Source organism: Muntiacus reevesi, chromosome 11 (assembly GCF_963930625.1).
Source record: "Muntiacus reevesi chromosome 11, mMunRee1.1, whole genome shotgun sequence".
Classification (NCBI taxonomy): domain Eukaryota; kingdom Metazoa; phylum Chordata; class Mammalia; order Artiodactyla; family Cervidae; genus Muntiacus; species Muntiacus reevesi.
In genome coordinates, this window is record NC_089259.1 from 44784135 (window position 1) to 44807338 (window position 23204).

Sequence of the window (23204 nt, forward strand, 5' to 3'; positions counted from 1 at the left end):
CCCCCCCAAAAATGTGTTTCCTTATGGCTCTTCACAACAGGAAGGACTATGTTAGAAAAATCTATAAAGGTAATTTTACTATAAAATGTTTGAATCTATCCCATGCCTTTCAACCAAGCATAAGAAATAAAGTATTTTAGTAAATGACCTTGTCAAGTGTTAGATAGTATTGATATGAAATTGTCTGCCAGCAAATATGTATTGAACGCCAACTGTGTGCTGGGTATTATTCTAAGCCCTGGGACTAATCAGTGGAGAAGACAGACAAAAATTCCTGCCCTTGCCCTTTGGAGCTTTTGTTCTACTGAGCGGAGAAACAAGAATTTTTTGCAAGTAAAAGATATACTCAAGTTATATAATAGAAGTTAGAACTCAAGTTATATAATGGAAAGTAAAGCAGGAAAGAGGATAGTGACTATGACTGCCTATAGTTACAGCCAAATGGGCACACAGAAGACATAAAATGAGAGCCATGGTTCTCATGTATCTTCTGAAAGTGGCCAAAGCAGCAGGGAGACCATCACAGAGTCTAAGTCCCAGGTCATCAGGGGTGCCCAGGTAGAAGCAGTCAGATGTGTTTAGCATGGGAGAATGGCTGTGAAGCAGATTTCTTTGTGGTAAATTGGTCACATTTCTTCACTACTTGTATGTGTGCCTATGCATGCACGCTTCTAGGCCACATTCTTTATTTGGGGGAAAGTAAGGAAAAGGAATTCTTATCTGTCCACATTCTGGGCTGGTCTGACATTATGTTGCTTCCTTTTCGTTATTGAGAGCTAATAATGAATACTGGCAAAACACATGATACCAGAGCCAGACTCACTGGGTGCAGTCCTCATTTTTGGTAATTTACTAGCTGTATAAAGTTGGATCAGTTGTTTAACCCTTCTGTGTCTCACTGTCCTCATTTGTAAAATATAAAGTTCCAAGTAAACTGTTTAATTGAAATTTGATCAGAGTGGATTACTTTTGGTTTTTAAGACAGATTATGTTTTGTAACATTTAATACAGGGGGAAAAAAAACAAAAGCAAGGGAGAAGAAAAAATAACTTTTAAAGCAGAGACAGTCTGAAGAGACTACATAATATCATACTGTGTTTCCAAACGTATGACACTCTGGAAAAGGGGAATTTTATGAAGACAGTAAAAAGATCAGTGGTTGCCAGGGATTAGAAGGGATGAACAGACAGAACTGCAGGGGTTATTAGGGCAGTGAAACTATTCTTTATGATGTAAACAGTGGATACATGGGATTACAGTCAGTCCTCTATATCCACAGATTCCACATTCATGGATTGAATTCAACCAACTGTGGATCAAAAATACTTGGGAAAATAAAATCCAGAAAGTTCTGAAGAGCAGAACTTGAATTTGCTGACACTAGCAACTATTTCCATAATATAATTGCATATATAATTACATGGTATAATCATATTAGGTATTATAAGTAATCTAGATATATTTTCAAATATACAAGAGGATATGTGTAGGTTATGTGCAAGGACTATGCCATCATATTTTCTGTAGCAAACTTGAGCATCCTTGGACGTGAGCCTCCATGGGGGATCCTGGAGACAGTTCCCTATGGATTCCAAGGGACAAACGTGCATTTGTCAAAACCTGTAGAATACACATCACCAAGAGTGAACCCTTGGTGATTTAAGCTGTGGACTTTGAGTGATAATGATGTGTCAGTGTAGGTTCATTAATTGTAACAAATGGTGATGGCTGTGGGGTTGGGGGCAGGCAGAGAGTATCTGGGACTCTGTACTTTTGCTTAATCTTGCCGAACCTCAAACCGCTTTAACAAAAGTCTTTAAAAAGTAAAAAGGAAGAAAGAAAAGAAAACAAACATGAAAGAGAATGAAATCTGAGAACCACAGAGAAAAGACGGGAGAAGAGGAAAGGAAGGAGTGGGGAGGATGTCAGTGACTCACTTCCTGTGAAGGTATCCTGGCCACCTTTTGTCACTTGTGCGATTTGTCAGTCCTTAAGCTGTTTTTGTTGATAGCAGAAAAATACCCCCTCAAAAGTAATATTGTCTAGAGAAAAATGAACAGAACTTACTTTTTGGTAATGTTAAAGAATTTGGGAGAGAGAGAGATTTCTGTGTGTGTGCATTTCATGTTGGTGTGTCACCCCTTGTGAAGTTAGTGTTACATATTTTATGGATGCACAATATGTAGTGTAACTGGACATGCGGATAATTGTTGATGGGTGATAGTTTCATAAAGACTTAAAGTTGTTGGAACAGCAAGCAGTGTTCATGGGTGTTACATGCCAGAGTCAAAACAATACCAGAAATTGCCTTTAACATATATAAATTATTATTGTTGTCATTATCTTATTTTTTGAGGTTCCAGTGCAGAATTATATAGAAATTAACATTTTATTTTAGTACTGATAAACATATTTACCCTGCAAAGGGCTGATTCACTACATGAACAAAACATTAACTTTCATTGTAGCACATCTCTGTGTCTAAATTTGCCAAGGGCTTAAACCAAGATGTCTTTGTTATAGTTCATTCTGGAAAAAAATTCAATCACATGGATCCAGGACAATATACTAGAATTTGTTCTTTAATCCACCTTTTTAAAGGCTCACAATACCAGATCATATGAGTATGTGTATGAGTGTGTGTGTATGTGTGTGTGTGCGTGCACATGCCAAATGCCAGCCACCACTGAAGTAAGGAAAAGCAACGATTTATTTATAAATTATATCCTGTTTACATATCAAACAGGTATAGTAACTGTTTAAACTCTTTCCCTTACTAGTGTACTTTTATAAATTCATAAATGGCTATAATTTTTTCTTTCAAGAGCTATTACAAATCACATTGTAAATCCCTCCTCCCTATCAGCATTGTTGTACAAGTGAACCACATTAAAATGAATTTCTCAGGGGTAGCTTTGAGGGGGAAAGAAATTTAAAGCACTTGAACTTGAAAATTCCATTCTCTGACGCTAATCACCGGCTCTTCCAGCTCTCCCAGTTCTTCCCATCCTCCCAGTCTTTTCATTTCCACCACATCTGTGCTTTATTTGTACTCATAAACTCTTTGCATTTCCAATCTGTCAAACCCCTTGGCTCCACGTGGCCTCCTAACACAGCCTGGGACCTTATCGGTCATCTGAACACTACATTCACTGAGCACTCTCCGAGGCTTTGTTGCCAGATTCATCCATCATGCTTTCCTTGACATTCCCACCTTTAGCCTAATATCTTATAATCAGATAGTTACTCCATCAATATATAATGAAAAGGAGGAGAGGAGAGAAAATTCTTTGATACAGTGTTAATGTACTGAAAATTTCTTGTGGAAATGTGTTATTTTTTGCTGCTTACAAGTGTAACAAATTCATGTTGTTGCACATAAACAGGGTTTGCATACCTGTAGCCCAGTATTTTTATTTTTCTATATCTATATCCTGTTTCCCTTTATCTTTATTGAAGGCCACTTCCACTCCCGCAAACCATCCATTCCATCATATAGCTTTCCTTATTACGGTTAGATCATCTGAATTTATTTTCCTTGAGTCTTTTTCACCCAGGGATTTTTTAGTATCTTCACTTACTGTTTTCTTCTGTGATCTCTCTTCAAAAAAATGAGCTCTGTGTGTGTCCGTGTGTGTGTGTGTGTGTGTGTGTGTGTGTGCACTCAGGCACAATTTATGCGTGTTAATGTAAATAACTTTCAAAACTCAACCCCTCTCTCTCTTCTTCGCTCCTTCTGCTCTCTCTCAACCTTTCTTCAGCTTTGCCCTTCCTCAGTGATCACCAATGACTTCCTGATTGTCAGTATTTTCTTCTCAATCCCTTACTCTATCAGTGGCATGACATTATGGGTATTATAGACATTACTGAAATTCTATCCTCACTTTGCTTTGCAGCACCATTTTCCCTCATACAGCTCTTTAGTCTTCTGAACTGATATCTTCTTCTTCCAGACCTGAAATGTAGGTGTCCCTTTCGTGTTCTTACACCTCAGTAGTGATTCTCAAATTTTAGTTGAGCGTAAAAATCACCAAAGATTTTTGTTGAAAATGTAGGTTTCTAGATCCTACCCTCAACGATTATGATTAGGCAGGTCTAGAATGAGGCCCAGGAGTCTGCATTTTTAACAATTTGCATTCTTATGACTCTAATAAAAGTGATTCGGGGCCACAGTTTGAAAAAAATAATCCTCTGCAGCCCTATGTACTCCTGTGACCTCAGTCATCACTTCCAGGCTGATTATATCCAAATATTTTAACATCCTACTCATGAGTTTCTCCTTATTCTGTGGACCATATTTCTGGACCATACTCAGGACCACAGCAGGGCTGATAATCACACCTACTTTTAGTTATTAAAATAATAAAACGTTTGGAGAAAGGCTTGTAAGCAGCTGTTGCCCTCAGCCCACAAGTGTCATTCTACCACTACGGTCCTGTCTATCCTGGTGCCTCTCCTCAGATCTTCTGGACCTCCCCACTTTTCAGCAACAAAGAAGTAACACCTGGAACCACAGAGTTTCTCCAGGTTCCTGCCCCAGTGCAAAGGCTAGCATCCTAATTGGTTCAGTTGTATCCATTAAATATTAATGTTACCCCTGTTGTAGGTGATGATGTCATTAACTATATGGGGCACAGGAGAAGAAGGTAGTTTTAGTGGGGAGGATAATAAATTCAACAAATAAGATAGTTTATGTGCAGTACTCTTAAACCTACTGAAATAGTTGGATGAACTACTGTAATAAGTTCAAAAATCACAAGAGCTGTGCTTTCCACATTTGACTAATCATCTAAGGCCTAACCCTGAGAAATTTTGATGCATCAGAATTGGGGCAGGACCCAGAAATGAGTTTTGTGACGCTTCCTGCAGTGGTTCTGATGGTTAGGTGGATATGAGGACCACTGGTTTGGCCTGAGGACACAGAGAAGTAGAACCAAAGTATTGCCCCTGTTGGACCTCAGATAGGCATTTCCATTCCATGGCATGGTCAGAAAGACCAGGCAGCAGATGTGGGTTTTTCCGCACAGCTAATTACCACGGCCGGAAAGTATCACATGTATGTGTTTTATACACAGAAAGCAACTCAATGCTGCATTCCAGTCAACAGAATGCATTTCGTCCCTCGTAAGAAAGAGTTCCATTTCTAGGAGTTTCTTTGAAAATAAATTCCACAAGGAAATCAATCCCTGTTTAGGAAAAACATAACAAACTGTAGTCACCTTCTTATGTCTTTTAAATTTAAGAGAACATATATACTTATAATCAGTTGTTGCTTTTCTCTGAATCATATGTACAGTTTATTGAAACAAAAGAGAAATAACAATTCTATAAAATGTTGTATCATGAGTTTAGTCCTGAGTCATTCATTACGTACGTGATTCCTGAGTCACTAATTACTAAGGCTTTCCTATAAGGAAAAGATTACTAACAATAGGCAAAGTGAGTGATTGTGAAACTTTTTGAATATAAATGATTATAGTTACAAAAAGATTGTTTTAAAACTGTATTGGAGAAATTAAATTCTGTTGTTACATTAATTTCAAAAATAGATATTAACATCGACTTTCATTGAATTCCCTGAGGAATTAAATCTGGGGATTTAAAAACTTATAAAGAAGCATTCTTAAAATTTACAGCATTATAGAAGTTTTATTATTTAGAGAGAAAGAAGTTTGTTGGTTGCTTAGTACAGAAACATTTTGAAAGTAAGGTTTTCGGTCCTCACTTTTGTTTATAATACTGAAACCTAATATATGTAATTGCTGTAATGAGAAAAAACAAAGTGAAATAATTGAGGTTAATGACCACTGTTGCATTTTTTTCTGTAAATGCCCTTAGTTCTCCCATGTCCCACCCACCCCTCCTCCCCACCCCCAGCTATTCTGCACTTGGAAGCACAAAACAACTTGTCAGTTCAGTTTATTCAGTTAGGGTCAGTTCTGTGAAAACAAAGTCAAGGCAATTGTTTGATTTAATTGACTAGTGAAACTGGTTATACAGGTAAGTAGAAGTTAGTTTTATTTTTGTCCAGCTGCATGTTTGAATGTTCATAAAATAACTTAGCAGAATAATAAGATTCCAATGCCATTGTAATTGATTTTAAAGAATGATTACCAAAGCAAGGGGAAAGGGCTCTAAAACCCAAACTATAGAAAATATTCATGGTATTTTTTTTCTTTGTGGCTCTACTTACACTATAATGAATTGTGTCCAGAAAAAAAAGAGAAGTCTTCTTTTCTTTCACTATTCATATCCTGTTCTTTGAGGAATTTTTTTTCCTAGGTGATACTTAATATAACCTTAACAAAAATGTCCAGTATAATTTAGGTGAATCATTTACATAACTTTTATAAAGTGGACCTCAGACTGTATGCCGATGGCCTTTAAGAGTCAGCCAGCCATCTCTTGGCTTCACTTTCTTCCTTGCCCACCTGAAGCTCATGGTTGATCATTTTCACAATGAATGTTTCTGCCCTTGATTCTTTGTGCCTTCCTCTCTACCTTCCACTGTCCACACCCTGCTGTTCTCTACACCTTCAACTTTGAGGCTGCTAATCACTCATTATTTTTTTTTCCCTGTGAGAGGAGAACCAAAAAAAGTGCAGTGCTAAAATAAATGATATGTTTCCATCTTAATTTGAAAAAGAAAATGTGTAGATCTTGTAAATGTAGTTTATTTGAGAAGGAAATAGAAATCATTTCTTGTCCTAGAACAGCAGCAAATCTTCAGCCTCAGTTAAATCTGTTAGAATTTATAAAGGAAAGAGGAAAAAAAATTTCATATAAAAAGCTAGAATTTTATTGTCAAAGAACATCTAAGGTCATAAAGTAGGAATTTTATAATTTTTTTGTTCTGCATAATAAAATACTCCCTTCCTGACCCCCTCATCCTTATAATAATAGATATCCACCACTTTTATTCTAATTGTTCAATTTTTACATATCCAGCTTTATAATTCCTTTTTCAAGAACTTGTTATGTACCAAAGTAGTGGCCTCCTCATATTGACAGCGCTGTTTAGTCCTGTTCTAGCATACATTTTATATTTGCTTAGGAGAAGAAGAGTAAACACAAAGAAATAAAAAAAACTAAGGTTGGTTGATTACATAAATGATAAAATCCTTTAGAAAGAGCTTTGGTCTTATATATCAAGAACATAACATATTTGCACCTCTTTAATATTGGTGCTTCTGTTATGGAAAAAAAATTTTTTTAAGTATTAAGGAAAAATTTTATCTACAATATAAAATCATTTGTTTTAGCATTATTTATTACTAGTCAAAAATTGATGACAGCCTAAATGTTTGCTAGTATAAGCAATGCAATTAAGTTGTGACTCATTGGCTTACTAGACAGTTTTATAAGCATTAAAAATATAAATTAAGGTCCTCCCAACAGCCTGGAAGAGTGAGTATAATATAAGATAAAGTGAAAAAGGATGATATAAAATTGGACACAGTACACTAACTTTGAACAATCTGAAAAGGAACTAAAATATTTTATTTATAAAATAAAATACTTAGGAATGAATTTGATCAAAGGGGAGAGAGACATGTACACTAGAAACTACAAAACATTCCTGAAAGAAGTTAAGGAAAGCATCCCTGGCTAATACATAAGATGATTTAAGATTGTTTTTTGTGTGTTTGGTTGGTTGGCTTGGTTGTTTTTTCTTTTCATTTTTTAAATTGAAGTATTGCTGAATTACAACTTTGTATAAGTTTGAGATATAGAACATAGTTTTTTAAGATTATACTCCATCTACAGTTATTGTACAATATTGACTATATTCCCTGTGCTATGTAGTATATCCTTGTAGCTTTTTTTTTTTTTTTTTTCCTTTTTGGCCATGCTGCATGGCCTGTGAGATCTTAGTTCCCTGACCAGGGATTGAACTCGGGCCTTTGGCAATAAGAGTGCAGAGGCATGACCACTGGACTGCCAGGGAATTCCCACTTCTTTTATACATACTAGTTTGTACCTCCCCTACCCCCATCCTCCCCTACCCTCTCTTCCCTCTCCGCACAGATAAACCACTAGTTTGTTTTCTATGTCTGTGAGTCTGTTTCTTTTTTTGTTATATTTACTAGTTTGTTGTATTCTTTAGATTCCACAGATAAGTGATAACATTACAGTGTTTGTCTTTCTGTCTGACTTACTTCACTAATCATAATACCCTCTAAGTCCATCAATGTTGCTGCAAGTGGCAGAATTTCATTTTTTATGACTGAGTAATATTACATTTGTGTGTGGTGTGTGTAGTTATTGTTTAGTTGGTACCCCATGGACTGTAGCCTGTCAGGCTCTTCTGTCCATGAGAATTCCCAGGCAAGACTACTGGAATGGGATGCCATTTCCTACTCCAGGGGATCTTACCAACCCCAGAGATCAAGCCCATGTCTTCTGCATTGGCAGGTGGTTCTTTACCACTAAGCCACCTGGGAAGCCACCACATCTTGATCCATTCATCTGTTGATGGACTTCCTTTTATATCTTGGCTGTTTTAAGTAATTTCTGCTATGAGTATTGGGATGCATATATCTCCATCTTTTCCAAAGGAGAGGAGAACCAAAAAATATTGCAGTGCTAAAATAAATGATATGTTTAGAGGAGTGGGATTGCTGGATCATCTGATAACTCTATTTTTAGTTTTTAGAAGAACTGCCATACTGTTTTCCATAGTGTCTGCACCAATTTATATTCCCACCAGCAGTGTTCAAGGATTCTCTTTTCTCCACATCTTGCCAACATTTGTTATTTGTGGTCTTTTTGATGATGGCCATTCTGATAGGTGTCAGGTGATAACTTACTGTGATTTTGATTTACATTTCTCCAGTGACTGGTGATGTTGAGCATCTTTTCATCTACCTGTTAGCTATCTGTATGTAGAAGACTTAATATTGTTAAGATAACAGTACTACTCAAAATGACTTGACAGATTCAGAGCAGTCCCTATCAAAATCCCAAAGGTATGTTTTGCTGAAACAGAAAAGCCCATTTAAAAATGCATGTGGAATTTCAAGTGACCTCAAATAGCTAAAGCAGCCTTGAAAATGAAAAACAAAGATAGAAGGACTCATACTTTAGATTTTAAAACTTACTGTGAAGCTACAGTAATCAAAAGAGTGTTATGCTGGCATAAGGACAGATATACAAGACTGATGGAATAGAGTTGAGAGCCCAGAAGTAAATCTCACATATATGGTTTTTTAGTAAGGATGCCAGGACCACTCAATGGAGAAAATACAGTCCTTTCAACAAACGGTACTGGTAAAATTGGATATCTACATGTAAAAGATTGAAAGTGGACCCATGTCTTACACTGCATATAAAAATTAACTCAAAATGAATCAAATATGTTAAATTTCAAAAATAAAGGTATAAAACTAATAGAAGAAAACATAGGAGAAAATCTATGACCTTGGAATCGGCAGTGATTTCTTTAAAATGACACCAAAAGAATGAGCAACAACAACAACAAAATAAGTATGATTGGACATCATCAAAATTAAAAACTTTTGTGATCAAAGGTCAGTATCAAGATGGTGAAAAGACAACCTACAGAATAGGAGAAAATATTTGAAATTCATGTAGCTAATTAAGGATTTAATATCCAGAATATATAAAGAACTCATATGACTCAACAGCAAAAAAAAAAAAAGCCTAACTAAAATATGGGCAAAAGATGTGAATAGACGTTTCTCCAAAGAGGATATACAAATGGCCAGTACGTACATAAAATAACTGTGCTGGAGAGGATCTGGAGAAATTGGAACCAAGTGCATTGCTGGTAGGAATGTAAAATGATGCAGTCACTTTGAAAAACAGTTGGCAGTTCCTCAAAAAGTTAAATATAGAATTATCATATGACCTAGCAATTTCACTCTTCTCCTAGGTAGATAACCAAAGGAACTGAAAACGGGCTCAAACAGATATTTGTACACCATAACATTAGTCACAATAGCTAAAAAGTGGAAACAGTGCAAGCATCCACTGGCAGATGAATGAATAAACAAAATATGCTCTAAATATACTTTGGAATATTATTTGGCCATAAAAAGGAATATGGTACAACATAGGTAAACCTTGAATACATTAGAATAAAATGAATTAAACAGATGCAACATGACAAATATCATATGATTCCACTTATATGAGGTATCTAGAATGGGCAAATTCATATAGAAAGAATAGGATTTCTGGGAACTAGGGAGTTAAGGGGAGTGTTTTTACTTAATCTATACAGAGTTTCTGTTTGGGTTGATGAAAACGTGCTAGAAATAGATACTAGTGATGCTTACCTGTTGTGAATATACTTAATGCCATTGAATTGTACACTGTAAAATGCACAAAATCATAAATTTTATGTTTATATTTTAAACATGATTGTTTAAAATATATATGATTATTTCAGTTCAGTTCAGTCGCTCAGTCCTGTCAGACTCTTTGCGGCCCCATGAACCGCAGCATGCCAGGCCTCCCTGTCCATCACCAACTCCCGGAGTCCACCCAAACCCATGTCCGTTGAGTCGGAGATGCCATCCAGTCCTCTCATCCTCTGTCATCCCCTTCTCCTCCTGTCCTCAATCTTTCCCAGCACCAGGGTCTTTTCAACTCTTCGCATGAGGTGGCCAAAGTATTGGAGTTTCAGCTTCAGCATCAGTCCTTCCAATGAACACCCTGGACTGATCTCCTTTAGGATGGACTGGTTGGATCTCCTTGCAGTCCAAGGGACTCTCAACAGTCTTCTCCAACACCACAGTTCAAAAGCATCAATCTTTGGCACTCAGCTTTCTTCATAGTCCAACTCTCACATCCATACATGACCACTGGAAAAACTATAGCCTTGACTAGACGGACCTTTGTTGGCAGAGTAACGTCTCTGCTTTTTAATATGCTGTCTAGGTTGGTCATAACTTTCCTTCCAAGGAGTAAGCGTCTTTTAATTTCATGGCTGCAATCACCATCTGCAGTGATTTTGGAACCCAGAAAAATAAAGTCAGCCACTGTTTCCACTGTTTCCCCATCTATTTGCCATGAAGTGATGGGACTGGATGCCATGACCTTAGTTTTCTGAATGTTGAGCTTTAAGCCAACTTTTTCACTTTCGTCTGTCACCCTCATCAAGAGGCTCTTTAGTTCTTTTTCACTTTCTGCCATAATATAGTTATTTAGGTGCATAAATTATACATAGTGGTTTAGGTATGTAAGTAAAGATGAGAAGGAATATGAAAGCATGAAAAATTACTGAATTCTAAGTGATTGTGTTATTTGGGGGTTTCCGGGTGGCTCAGATGGTAAAGAACCTGCCCGAAATGCAGGAGACCCAGGTTCAATCCCTGGGTTGGGAAGATCCCCTGGAGAAGGGAATGACAACCCACTCTAGCATTCTTTCCTGGAGAATTCCATTGACAGAGGAACCTGGCAGGCTACAGTCAATGGAGTCGCAAAGAGTTGGACACGACTGAGTGACTAACACTTTCACTATATTATTTTGAGTAGAAATAAAGTTCAAATAAATGATTTTCATTGTAGCTAATGGATATTCATTAAAAGATAAATTTTATATCACATGTTGTCTCAGAAAAACAGTAAGAAAATTTATGTGACTCATGCCCTAAATAGGTAAGACTTAATATTTTATTTAAAACGTTTCTTTCCTATTTACATGGTCTTTATTTTTATTTTAAAGAATAGTATGTTGGTTAGTAATTTTTAAAACTTTCAAATTTACACAGGAAGAGCTTTTCAGAGTAATTCATCTAAAGGAGAGCTGGTGGTGTCTGTGCTAGAGCGTTTTGAGCAGTTTCAGTTTCTTATAAAATTGTCTAGATTTTAATGAAGTTTTTTTTTTTCTTCAGCTTGACAGGGCCAATTCTCTGTTAAACCAGACGCAACAACCTTACAGGTATCTCATTGAATCAGTGCGTCAGAGAGATTCTAAGATTGATTCCCTGAAGAAGTGTATTACCGAACTCGAAAAAGATGTCAGGTAACCATCTACAAATCTTGTATTTGAGTAATAAAATGTTATTATTTTTTATTTGGATAATAAAGGCATTGTGAGCATAATACTCCTGTAGTTGAGTTGAGGTTGGAAATTGGGAAGAAAAACTGTACATGGCGAAGGTGGTCTTAAATGTGATGTGTTAGATTTCTCTTAGAAAAGCTAAGTCACATCCCATTAAGGTATTCACAGGCCACCTGATAAATCAGAAGTCTTACCCTGAAAGGTAGCAACGCTCTGCTGATGGACAAAGCACTGCTCCCACCCCAGGGCGCACACAGCCAACCTATGCTGTCCTTGTTCCCGGGAATTCTTCAGTGGGGTGGGCCACCTGTGGGCTCAGAACGACTTTTTAAACAGATAAAATGGACACATTTACTTAGATTCCTGTTGACTTTGCCAAGGAATTTAGGCTTTTCTGCCTCTGACCTTTTACATGAAGTAAACCATAAATTACCTCAATGTAAATAAATTCCTTTCACGTCCTTAGTTGAAATTGTTTTCTTACATGACACCTTATCAAAAGACTTGCTTCACTGAATAATTATTCAGATTTTTTACCTCTTCATCTAATGAGATCATTTTAATCTTTTTAAATTACAGTAGAATAATGATATTATGTAAAGAAAGATGTTTTAACTCATGAATGCTTGGTTAGTTGGCTTAATTATCATTAGATTGTTTAATTATTTAGAATAAATAATTAGATAAATTATTAACCAGTTTATAAAAGTATAAGCAAAGAATTAGATGAGAAAGAAAATTCTTAAATTAAGTAATTAGAAAAGGTAGTTTATTTTAAAATATAATTATTGGAGAAGATAACTATTAAATTTAGGTTTCCTAAGATATGTAACCAAAAATATAAAACTACTGATAATTAACTCCATATAAGGACCACATGCTAACTGTTTGCACCACTGGAGCTCTCTGATAACTAACTCGAAAGTGTGAATGTTGTTTTTGATGAATCAGAATAATTACCTTTTCCTCTCTTTTCTACCCCACCAAAAACTTGGCTTAGAATTTTATTCTTGATCATAATTTTTCAATAATATAATAAAGTAATTTTAAATCACATTGATTTTTTAAATGTCAACATAGATAACAATTTATTTCTAGATTAATTTTAAATATTTAAAATATTCATAACCAGCATTATTAAATTAATTCAATGAATTAACTAAACTGTCCTATAAATAGCTATTGGGAGCAATAGAAATTAGGTCTAATCATTCACTGGACACTTGGTTATCCTAGGGGAATTGAGGAAAGAGCCCCAAAGAGAATTTTTTCTTTACATATTATAGAACTTTGTTATATTTGAAATTTTGTATAGAATTTTGTTTTACCTTTATAATTTTGGAGCAGGGATATATAAAAAGCCCTGTGGGAAATTTGCCTCTTTCAGAATTACCTTCAAGTAAATTTGTTTGAATATTTATTTTACTAAGAATTAGGATAGCTAAAAATGTTTATTATAAGGAAAAATATAGCTAGCTACAGGAGAAAATTATAATGATGAACAAATTCAGCCCTAGAGAAATTTAGCTATTTGTTATCTAAGAACCATATTAGTTTTGTGATAGGGCCAAAATTTGAGTCCAGATCTGTCTGCTTTCTAATTCCATAATCTTCACCTTTATGTTATACTGCCTCCCTATGTTCTAATCTGAATAAGAGCTAATTTTTCATTAATATAATTAAGAGAAGCAAAAAAGCAAAAAATAGTGTAGAATAGCAGTTAAAAGGAGAGCTTTTCATGAGTTGATAATCGTTGAAACTGGGTGACAGATACATGGGGGCCTATTAAATTTTCTCTCTTGAAATATTTCATAATAAAGTTACTTTTCAAAAAACAGATTTAAAAGGGAGGACAAGGACAATCCAGCTCCATCCTTAGTTTTGAATTAGAGGAAATCAATTAAAGTCTCTGAACTTCATCCAGTACAACTTCCTATCATGATAAAATATCACCTTTCTGCAGTGTCCAATATGATAGCCACCAGCTACATGTGGAGATTGAGCATATGGTAAGTGTTACTGAGGAACTAAATTTTCAATTTTATTCTAATTAAATTAATGTTAATTTTCATTGCCAGTTTTGGCTAGCTAGTGGCTGTAGTATTGGACACTGTAGCCAGTTTTCTCATCTGTGAAATGAGGGTGGCACCCACAGCACCTAATTCACATAGTTATTCTGACACTAAATGATACAACCTTTGTAACATATATAGCACTATTCCTATGCTTAAAATGCTCAATAAATGTTTGATATTATTAGTATTATCTTATTTTTAGCATATTTTTATGTTGAAAATTATCTGTCAAATGAGAAATAACATTTCTCAAAATATCCTGAATCTTGACAAAAATTTGTTTAGTTGCTAAGTCAGGTTCGACTGTTTTGCTACCCTATGGACTGTAGCCCGCCAGGCTCCTCTGTTCGTGAGATTTCCCAGGCATCCCAGGATTGCCATTTCTTTCTCCATGACAAAAATTAGGACTCCCTGAATAACAGCAACAGGAAGTAATCATAAGACCTATGCCAAATATGGAATTAAACAAACAAAAAAATTTTTATGTGCTAAACATCTGAGACCTTTAAAGCTGTCTGTGTTTCATAAATTTATTATATACTATTTTAGTAGACTCTGAACTAATATTTCACAGGATATGAAGTCTTACTCTTCATTGAAGCAACTGTCTTCTAGTGTGAAGAGTTATGGTGCTTTCAGCATTTTAATTATGGCTTTCAAGATGCTGTAGATGTACCGTGATGTCATGGAGGAAAAGATGCCATACAATACGCAGCCCAATCAACAAGTCAGACACAGCAGGTTAGGTCACATTCTGTCTACCATCACCCTGACTCTGAGCCAGTGGCATTTCAAATAGAGTAGAATTAGCCTGGGCTTCAAGTACACATCAGCCTGGGTTTTTTTCCTCATGGTAAATGCATCTGTAAAAATATAGATATTAATGTGAACATCAAAGGGTAATTGTGAAAATTAAATGAAGTAGCATATAAAAAGCAAAAGCTTCCGGCACACAGGAGAAACTCAATAAATGTTACCTCCCTTCCTCTTGTCCTTCATTAATTCAGAATTTAAGCATTCAGTGACCCATCCAAAAAGATGACTAAGTGATTATGTTCCTTGAAAATTCCTGTTTGTTTTTGCTGGGTGTGGATTTTAATTGTAAAGAATATTTACATAGACTGATTAATTTGTAAATATTTCTCTAGCTTATACAATATAACCTTCTTTAAAGAACTAAATATTATTTTATCACTTTTCTACAAAATAAGGCAGTATCACTATATCACACCCACAACTTGCCTGTTTAGCTATTGATACAATTTATTCAGTGCCTAGAAAGGTTAGAGTAAATATGCACTAAAATGAGATTGTGATAAACATGTTAATAGCTAACACTTGAGATATCACTATTCACTGTCATTAAAGAAACACTCTGTTCTGAAAGCAGTACTTTTAACAATCCTCCACCAATCCACAAGAGAGTCTGAGTTATATAGGTTTGATCTATAGGTCAGGACTGAATGAAGCATGCAAAGAGAATTAGCATAAATTTTCTTTTTCTGTTGTCAGTTCTCCATTTTTTGTTAACTAGTCATTTAGGAGGAGTAGACTACTTAGGCTTATAAGACTAAGCCAGAGTATATTGATCCAGGAAGTTAAGGAACAGTATATCAGGAATATGTTTTCATACAGCAGGTGAAACAGAGCCATAAACATGAATTTCTGAGTAATAATTAACAGTGAATTGAACAATTATGGGTGTAATATACCATTCACCGTAGATGTGCTTATAAGGAGATTTGTTTTGTAGTTGCTTTATGAGTCACGCATAGAAGCTTTGTATTTTTAAGGGTAAGTTTCCACTGTTATGAAATGTCCTATGGAGATTAAACTTCCATTGAGTAATTACTGTGTGTGGAAGAACACAGAATATAGTAATCATCATATTCACTTTTAGAGACCCACATGTTGAAAGTGGTCTCCCTTTTGATTTAAAAAAGACAGGGCTAAGACTGAAAATATACACCCAAGGGGCTTCCCTGATGACTCAATGGTAAAGAATCCACCTGCCAAGGCAGGAGACCCAGGTTCAATCCCTGGGTCAAGAGATCCCCTGGAGAAGGAAATGGCAACCCACTCTAGCAATCTTGGCTGGAAAATCCCATGGACAGAGGAACCTGGCAGACTGCAGTCTCAAAAGAGGCAGACACAACTGAGCATGTTGTCTGTGGAGCCAACGTGTCGCAGAGTTGCTTTGTAAGCCAGTTTATCCACTTGCCTTTTTCTCCATATTATATGGTTATTTTTGTTACTTAAATATGACATATTTACCTTATTCTGAAAAAATTAGGCACTACATATGAAGCATTTCTAATGAATTATTCGGTCCAAATCCTTTGATTACATCAACGTTCCATTCCTGTTACACTGTCCTTTACTTAATGGGCCTGTTGGTATTTGAGAGCCTGTGTCTTTGTGTCTTTGTATGCACACCCATATGTGTACTGCATGGAGTACATGTTTACATTCTGTGGGGGGGGGGGGTACGTGTATATGAATATGTAAATGTATGAGTATGTATATGAACACATATCTGTTCTTTGAAAATTCCTCTTCCTATTTATTGGACATTTATTTTCATTTTGAAAAATATTTTGTCTTCTTAGCTAAAGATAGAATTTTAAACTTACAGAACCTCCAACTAATAAAAATAAAAATTTTTAAAAACTTTAAAAAATTGAAAAAAAAATAATAAAGTAAAGTTACAGAAACACCCAGTCCTTTACCATTTTGGGGGGAACTCAAGCAGAACACGGCACTCGATTTCCTTTATATCATCTAGTTTTTTTCAGCTCCTCGGCTCAGTAGGATCTCTGGCGCCTAAATACAAAAGTCAGTTTGTTTTCCTGCTGAGCTGCTCGCCTTTATTGACATTTAATTACCATTTTCCTCTGATGACTCTTCCTTGTCTAAATTAGTAACACAGTATAGCATGTATGTAGAGGTTTGTGTTCAGTGTTTTATATAATCATTTATTAGATAATTCACATGTCCCTTTGACATAGATGAACTTCATTTCCACTTTAATAGATGTGACTACTGAGGTTCAGTGGGGTGGTATTTGTGGTGCATTATACTACACAGTTGAATCAGTGACACAGCTGGAAATGGGAGTCAGAATTGCATCTAGTCTTTCCTCTCAGAGGACAGACTTCTATTACTAGGAAGGAAGAGAATTTGAATCTCTCTATTCTCAAGTCCTTGGAATTACCAGTTCTCCCAGAACACCTACTGCTATTCCTTGAGTTTAAAAAACTTCTCCCTAATGTTTTAAAAATTGGTGGCATTCCATTTTCTTAAAGTATAACTTAAAACATCCTACCTGTTCAGCAACCAATTCTCATTAATTTTACCGTCTCAGATTCTGTTTGGACACTCAAGGAGCTGTGTTTCTTCAATTCACTGTTGCTTTTCTTAATCCTGGTTGCAGTACTGTCTGAGGAGACTCACCCCAATGGCTTTCAAAGAGTATTTAATGGTTCTAACTAATTTTTATATGTTGAATAATAAAGCTCCAGACAGTATAAGATAAGCCTCAGATACTTATCTTTTCAAATAATAATATGTCCTTACAATTAGGCTTGTCATCCTTTCCTATCAGAAAATAGGTCATTTCAAAGAGAAATCCACAATGCAGACTTAGAAATTAAAGACTGAACTAAGAATACAGAGGCAGAAGTTGTTTTCCTGCATTTACCATAGACCAAATATCTAATTAATTTATCTCAGTTATATAGCTGGTAATTTAGTATGTGGTAAATTATAAAATATGCTTTCGGTTTTAAGGGTAAATGTTATAATTTGACTTTCAGTGAGGAATAACCATTCATCTTTAAGAAAACACTAATTGTATGCCCCCACTAGGCAGGAAAGTATTCTATGAAAATGTTTCAGTCACACTGTCAGACTGAAAAAATATTCTTATAAAATAGGTAGGTCAGTGATTGAATCAAACATTGTAGTCACTGATCTGATATCTTTATGAACTATAAATTTAATTTCTCTTTAATTCAAACGATCAAATTTGTCTTTAGTCTTTTACAATTTCTTATTTGTTTAATTTGACTAGTATGACAGTTTTTTTAAACTTGGTGTTTTTTTTTCCCCCTAGCAATTTAAATAAAGAAAAGTCAGCCCTGCAGCAAATAAAGGATCAAATGGCATTAGATTTGGAACAACTTCTAAATCATCGTGAGGTACTTTTTCCATTTTGTCAATACTTTTGAACACTTTAGGCTTTTTCAGAATCGAATTGGGTTGAGATTATTGGATCCCAGTTGCCTGTATTCATTATGAGTTAATTCTTATTCCTGGAATTCCTAATTCTTGATGGCCCCTTATTACCTTATTCATATCTCTGTCATTGAATTTCCATGTTGTTTAATAATCATCTGTGTTCCAACTTTCTCCCTCTAGACAGTAAATTTCTTTAGTGTACTTCTTGTCTTGTTTATCATTCTGTAGCCAGTGCCTAGTGTGCAATATTTGTGTTGAACTTTAAAATCTGTAAGTTTTCTTTCATTTCTTCCTCATGAAAAATCTTTTAGACTTAATACAATCCCTATTTTATAAAAGAAGAAAATGAGTTTTAAGGGGTTTGTCTAGAGCCAGATGGTCACTGGGATAACCTCAGTTTTCTTTCTCATTTTTAAAGTCAGATTTATTGAGATATAATATACAATAAAATTCACCCTTTCTAACATACATTTCTGTGATTTTTGGCTAATGCCCACAGTTCTATAACCATCACCCCACGCAATATATACGATAGTTTCATCATCACAGAAAATTCCCTCTTGAACCCTTTTCCCCAACTCCAGTCTGAGCAACCACTGATCTGTTTTCTATCCCTGTAGTTTTGCCTTTTCCCACAAAAGGTATTATGCTTTCACAGAATGTCAAATAAATAAAATTATCAGGGAATTCTCTGACAGTCCAGTGGGTAGGACTCTGCACTTTCACTGACAGGGACAGGTTCTGTTCCTGGTCAGGGAACTAAGATACCACAAGCCAAGTAGTATAGCCAAAAAAGGAAATAATAATAATAGTAATAAAAGTATTGGTCTTTTCAGTCTGGGTTTTGCTCAGTTGCCATAAAAAAGATTCATTCTCGTTGTTATAAATATTAGTAATTTGTCCTTTTTATTGCTGAGTAGTATTCCATTGTATGGATATACCACAGTTTGTTAATCCATTAGCAGTTGAGGGTCATTTGCGTCATTTCCATTTGGGAACACTTAAAAATAAAGCTGCTGTACACTGTTGTGTGTATGGTTTTATGTAAATAAAATTTTCCTTTTCTCTTGGTAAATACCAGGAGCAGGATTACTGGGTCATGTGGAAAGTGTATGTTTAATGTCATAAGAAACTGCCAGACTATTTTCAAAGTGACTATGTCTTTTGCCTTCCCACCAGCCACAAGTGAGAGTTCCAGTTGCTCTGCATTCTCACCAACAGTTGGTATCATTAAGCTTAGTTTTTTAATCCATGATTTTTTTCCACTGTACTATCACTGTCTTGTCTTAGCCATGTTTTTATCATTTTGCAGTCCTAACAGAGAAAGAAACACTCAAAGCAGATCACTGATTTATAAGTATCCTGAAGACATTGCTTCCTAGTCTGGAAAAGATATATCAGGTATTTAGGAAGAAATTATTGGAAGGAAATTATTGAGAGAGATGAAGCAAGGAATATTCCTAGAAACAACTTAAAGATACATATCCTAGAAATAATGTCAAGGGAATTGGGAGACTGTCTTTATCTTAGAAATGGCCTTTGGAGTGAGTTCTCTTAAAGGTGTATTTTATGTGATGGGTAAACAGGATAAGAAAATGTCCCTGGGCTAGATTTTAGAGATGGTTTTTAGGTAGATAAGTAGACCTGACAACAAGTGACAGAGTAGAGAAATTTCTGAAGATATTTATTCTCTTTTCCGACTTTCAGCATTCCAGGCCTTATCTACTGTCACTTGTGTCCTAGGATTCTGATTTCAAATAGTTGTTGCCTCACTGTGGAAACCAGATTTATTCAGTATATGGATCTTAACAAAAGTTTTTAAAACTGAATATTTAAGAAATAGTAAAAAAAAGAAAGAAATAGTAGCTACAGAGGTCCATACCAAAAAGCTGCATAATAAATAATGTATTTAGAATGACAGGTCTCATTTGAATTTAGAGAATTATGCTCAACTCTGAAAAATATATGAAAACCTTCATTTATATATTTTGTATGTAATACTTGGAGTCACATTATTCATGAGTCCAGATAAAAACTAAAAGTTTTAATAGTGGGTTGAGACTTGAGTAGGTTTAAAGGAAAATATGTCTTAGCATGAAAATTAAATACTAGCAAGGTGAATTAAATTGACAGCTACCACATGGCATCAGTGAAGTTTGCAAGAATACACATCTAATTAAATAATTATCAGTTAATTTGCGTGCATTTGAGGTTTCTTCATTTTGGTATATAAATAATCCAACATTATGACTTTTCTTTATGCCAAACAGTCAAAGAAAAGTAACTTTTTTTTCCCCCAAAGCAAAGTAAAAATTCAAGTTTAATGGAACAAATCTAATATAAGCTTGTAATCTTTTCTAAGAAATGGTTGAAGGAATTCCCTGATGGTCTATTGTTTAAGACTCCTCACTTTCATTGCCAGGGGCCTGAGTTCGATCAGTAGTCCGGGAACTAAGATCCCACACACCTCCTGGCCAAAAAAAAAGAAGAAGAAAGAAACATTTTGCACCAACTTGCATCACATATACAGCATGCATGCTCAGTCACGTGTGACTCTTTGCAACCCTATGGACTGTGTCTCCCCAGGCTCCTCTGTCCATGGGATTTTCCAGGCAAGAATACTGGAATGGATTGCCATTCCCTACTCCAGGGAGCCTTCCCAACCCAGAGTTCAAACACATCTCTTGCATCTCCCGAATTGGCAGGCAGATTCTCTACCACTGCATTACCTGAGAAACCCTTATAATGTATGCAGACCCAAATGCAAATACAGAAGGCTTCTATGGAAAGAAAATAGCCTGTAACCCAGGAATATGCTTGAACATTCCTTTGAACATTTACCTGATGAAACAGAATCTGCAAGATTGATTTATTCATTTTATGACTCTAAGGGTGACGTGCCCAGAACAGCCAGTAGATAACAGTTGAATGAGAATAACTCTGATAAAGAAGTCAAATTTATTGAAAGTGAAAACCAGGACTGAAACTCAGGGGAGGGCACGCAGTCACCGCGGGCACAAAATAGTGGAGGTGCCCCTCTCGGGCACGCCCAGTGCGGGGCTGGCTGCTGAGAGCACGCCTCACCCCTGTCAGGACCCTGTGAAGATGATCTAGCGTGAGTCATTGATTGAATCAGCCAGATTTTCTCAGTTTAGATAAGTGATTCATAAAGAGACCAAATGAACATTTAAAGTCTTTCATATTCTCTTTTGCATTGGACAGGTCTTGCCTTAATTTTATAAGTGATGTTACTTAGTTCTGGTAAGACTGTGTGTGTATGGTAATAATATGAAATGAGATCCCCACCTCATTTACATAGTTATCAAATATGTGTTACATGAGAAAAAGAAAATGAGTGGGATAGTCCTGGGTTGACAATGCTAGAATAGGTGAGGCATGGCCACAGGATTTTTCATTTCTGTATTGGTCTTAGCTCAAAATGTTAGCCTAAAACCTCATTCACATGAGTAGTTCAGTTGTGGTCTTAAGAATTTCCAGGAAGGATAAAATTGATAGTGGCCTCATATTCTATAAATTTTTAGAATTGATACATTCAAAAACTATTGTGTGTATTTGAAAAGTGTATTGGATGACTTTTATTCTCATCTTTTCTTTAGAGAAAGTGTATTAACCTAATAAAAGAATGTTAAGAAAGGATTGTTGTTTAGTCACTCAGTAGTGTCTAACTCTTTGTGACCCCGGGGACTGTAGCCCACCAGGCTCCTTTGTTCATGGGATTTCCCAGGCAAAAATGCTGGAGTGGGTTGCCATTTCTTCCTCCAGGGGATCTTCCTGACTTGGGGATCAAACCTGCGTCTTCTGCATTGCTGGCAAATTCTTTTCCACTGAGCTTCCAGGGAAGCCCTACTGAGCCTGCGCTCTAGAGCCCGTGAACCTCAACTCCTGAGCCCCTGTGCTGCAGCTACAAAAGCCTCTGCACCCTGGAGCCGGCACTCTGCAGTAAGAGAAGCCTGAGCTCCGCAGTGAAGAGTAGCCCCCACTCCCCACAGCTGGAGAAAACCCACCCACAGCAGTGATGACCCAGAACAGCCAAAAATCAATCTTATTTAAAAAAAAAAAGACAATTTAATGTCATGATCCCTGCCTTTATAGAAGATCAGAACAAAATCTGGCGCCATTTCTCTTTGATTTCTGAAACTTTGGGGACCTACTAAGTGCTTCTGTTTATATTACATAATTTAGTGTTTGCTGCTGTCCCCTGAGATAAGTATCATTGTCCCTACTTTTACAGATGAAACTGATGCTGAGTAACTCATGGTTAAGTAACTCAACCATGATTACATACTTACTGTTAAAACTTTTTTTTTCCCTGAAACCGAAGCTTATGATCCTTCTTAGTCTCATTTAGACAAAAATCTCATGATGAATTATTGTTTGCGTGAGTTCCAGGAAAAATTTTTGCCTCTGTAGATGAAGCTATATCTTTTTTTTTTTTTTAAGAAAATGAGAACTGGGTAATTTAACGTGTTTCCTTTTTGTCTTAGTTGACAGAAAACTCAGAGCTAAATATCTTATCCAGGTGTTGTAATCTTTTTCTTTTCTTTCACTTTTGATGCTTCAAAGTAGCTTTTTCTTTATCTTTCAAGTGGAATGAAATCTTTTTTACCCTTCACTGCCTGCATTTATACTAAGACCTTTTATGTATAAAAATATAACATATAAATCTTAAATAATTAGGTTTTTAACAATATAAAGGAAAAGACTGACTAACATGATCTCATTTTTAGTTAACAGTATCAGGGCTTCAAATTCAACATTCAGTTTTGAGTATAAGAAATATGATTCCTTAGAGTGACTTTTCTTATTTCATCAGATGTCCTTAGAATCTAAGCTTTCAA

At 35.7% G+C, this 23204-nt stretch overlaps 1 protein-coding gene across 2 annotated transcripts in view; it reads left to right on the forward strand.

Moving 5' to 3' along the window:
- The window catches only part of PIBF1 (progesterone immunomodulatory binding factor 1), a 217917-nt gene that overhangs the window by 164934 nt on the left and 29779 nt on the right, over positions 1-23204 (forward strand). For both annotated transcript variants that reach the window (XM_065901893.1, XM_065901894.1), the window contains exons 15-16: positions 11862-11992; positions 18221-18305. In XM_065901893.1, coding sequence (XP_065757965.1) covers positions 11862-11992; positions 18221-18305 — 216 coding nt within the window. The remainder of the gene's footprint in view (positions 1-11861; positions 11993-18220; positions 18306-23204) is intronic.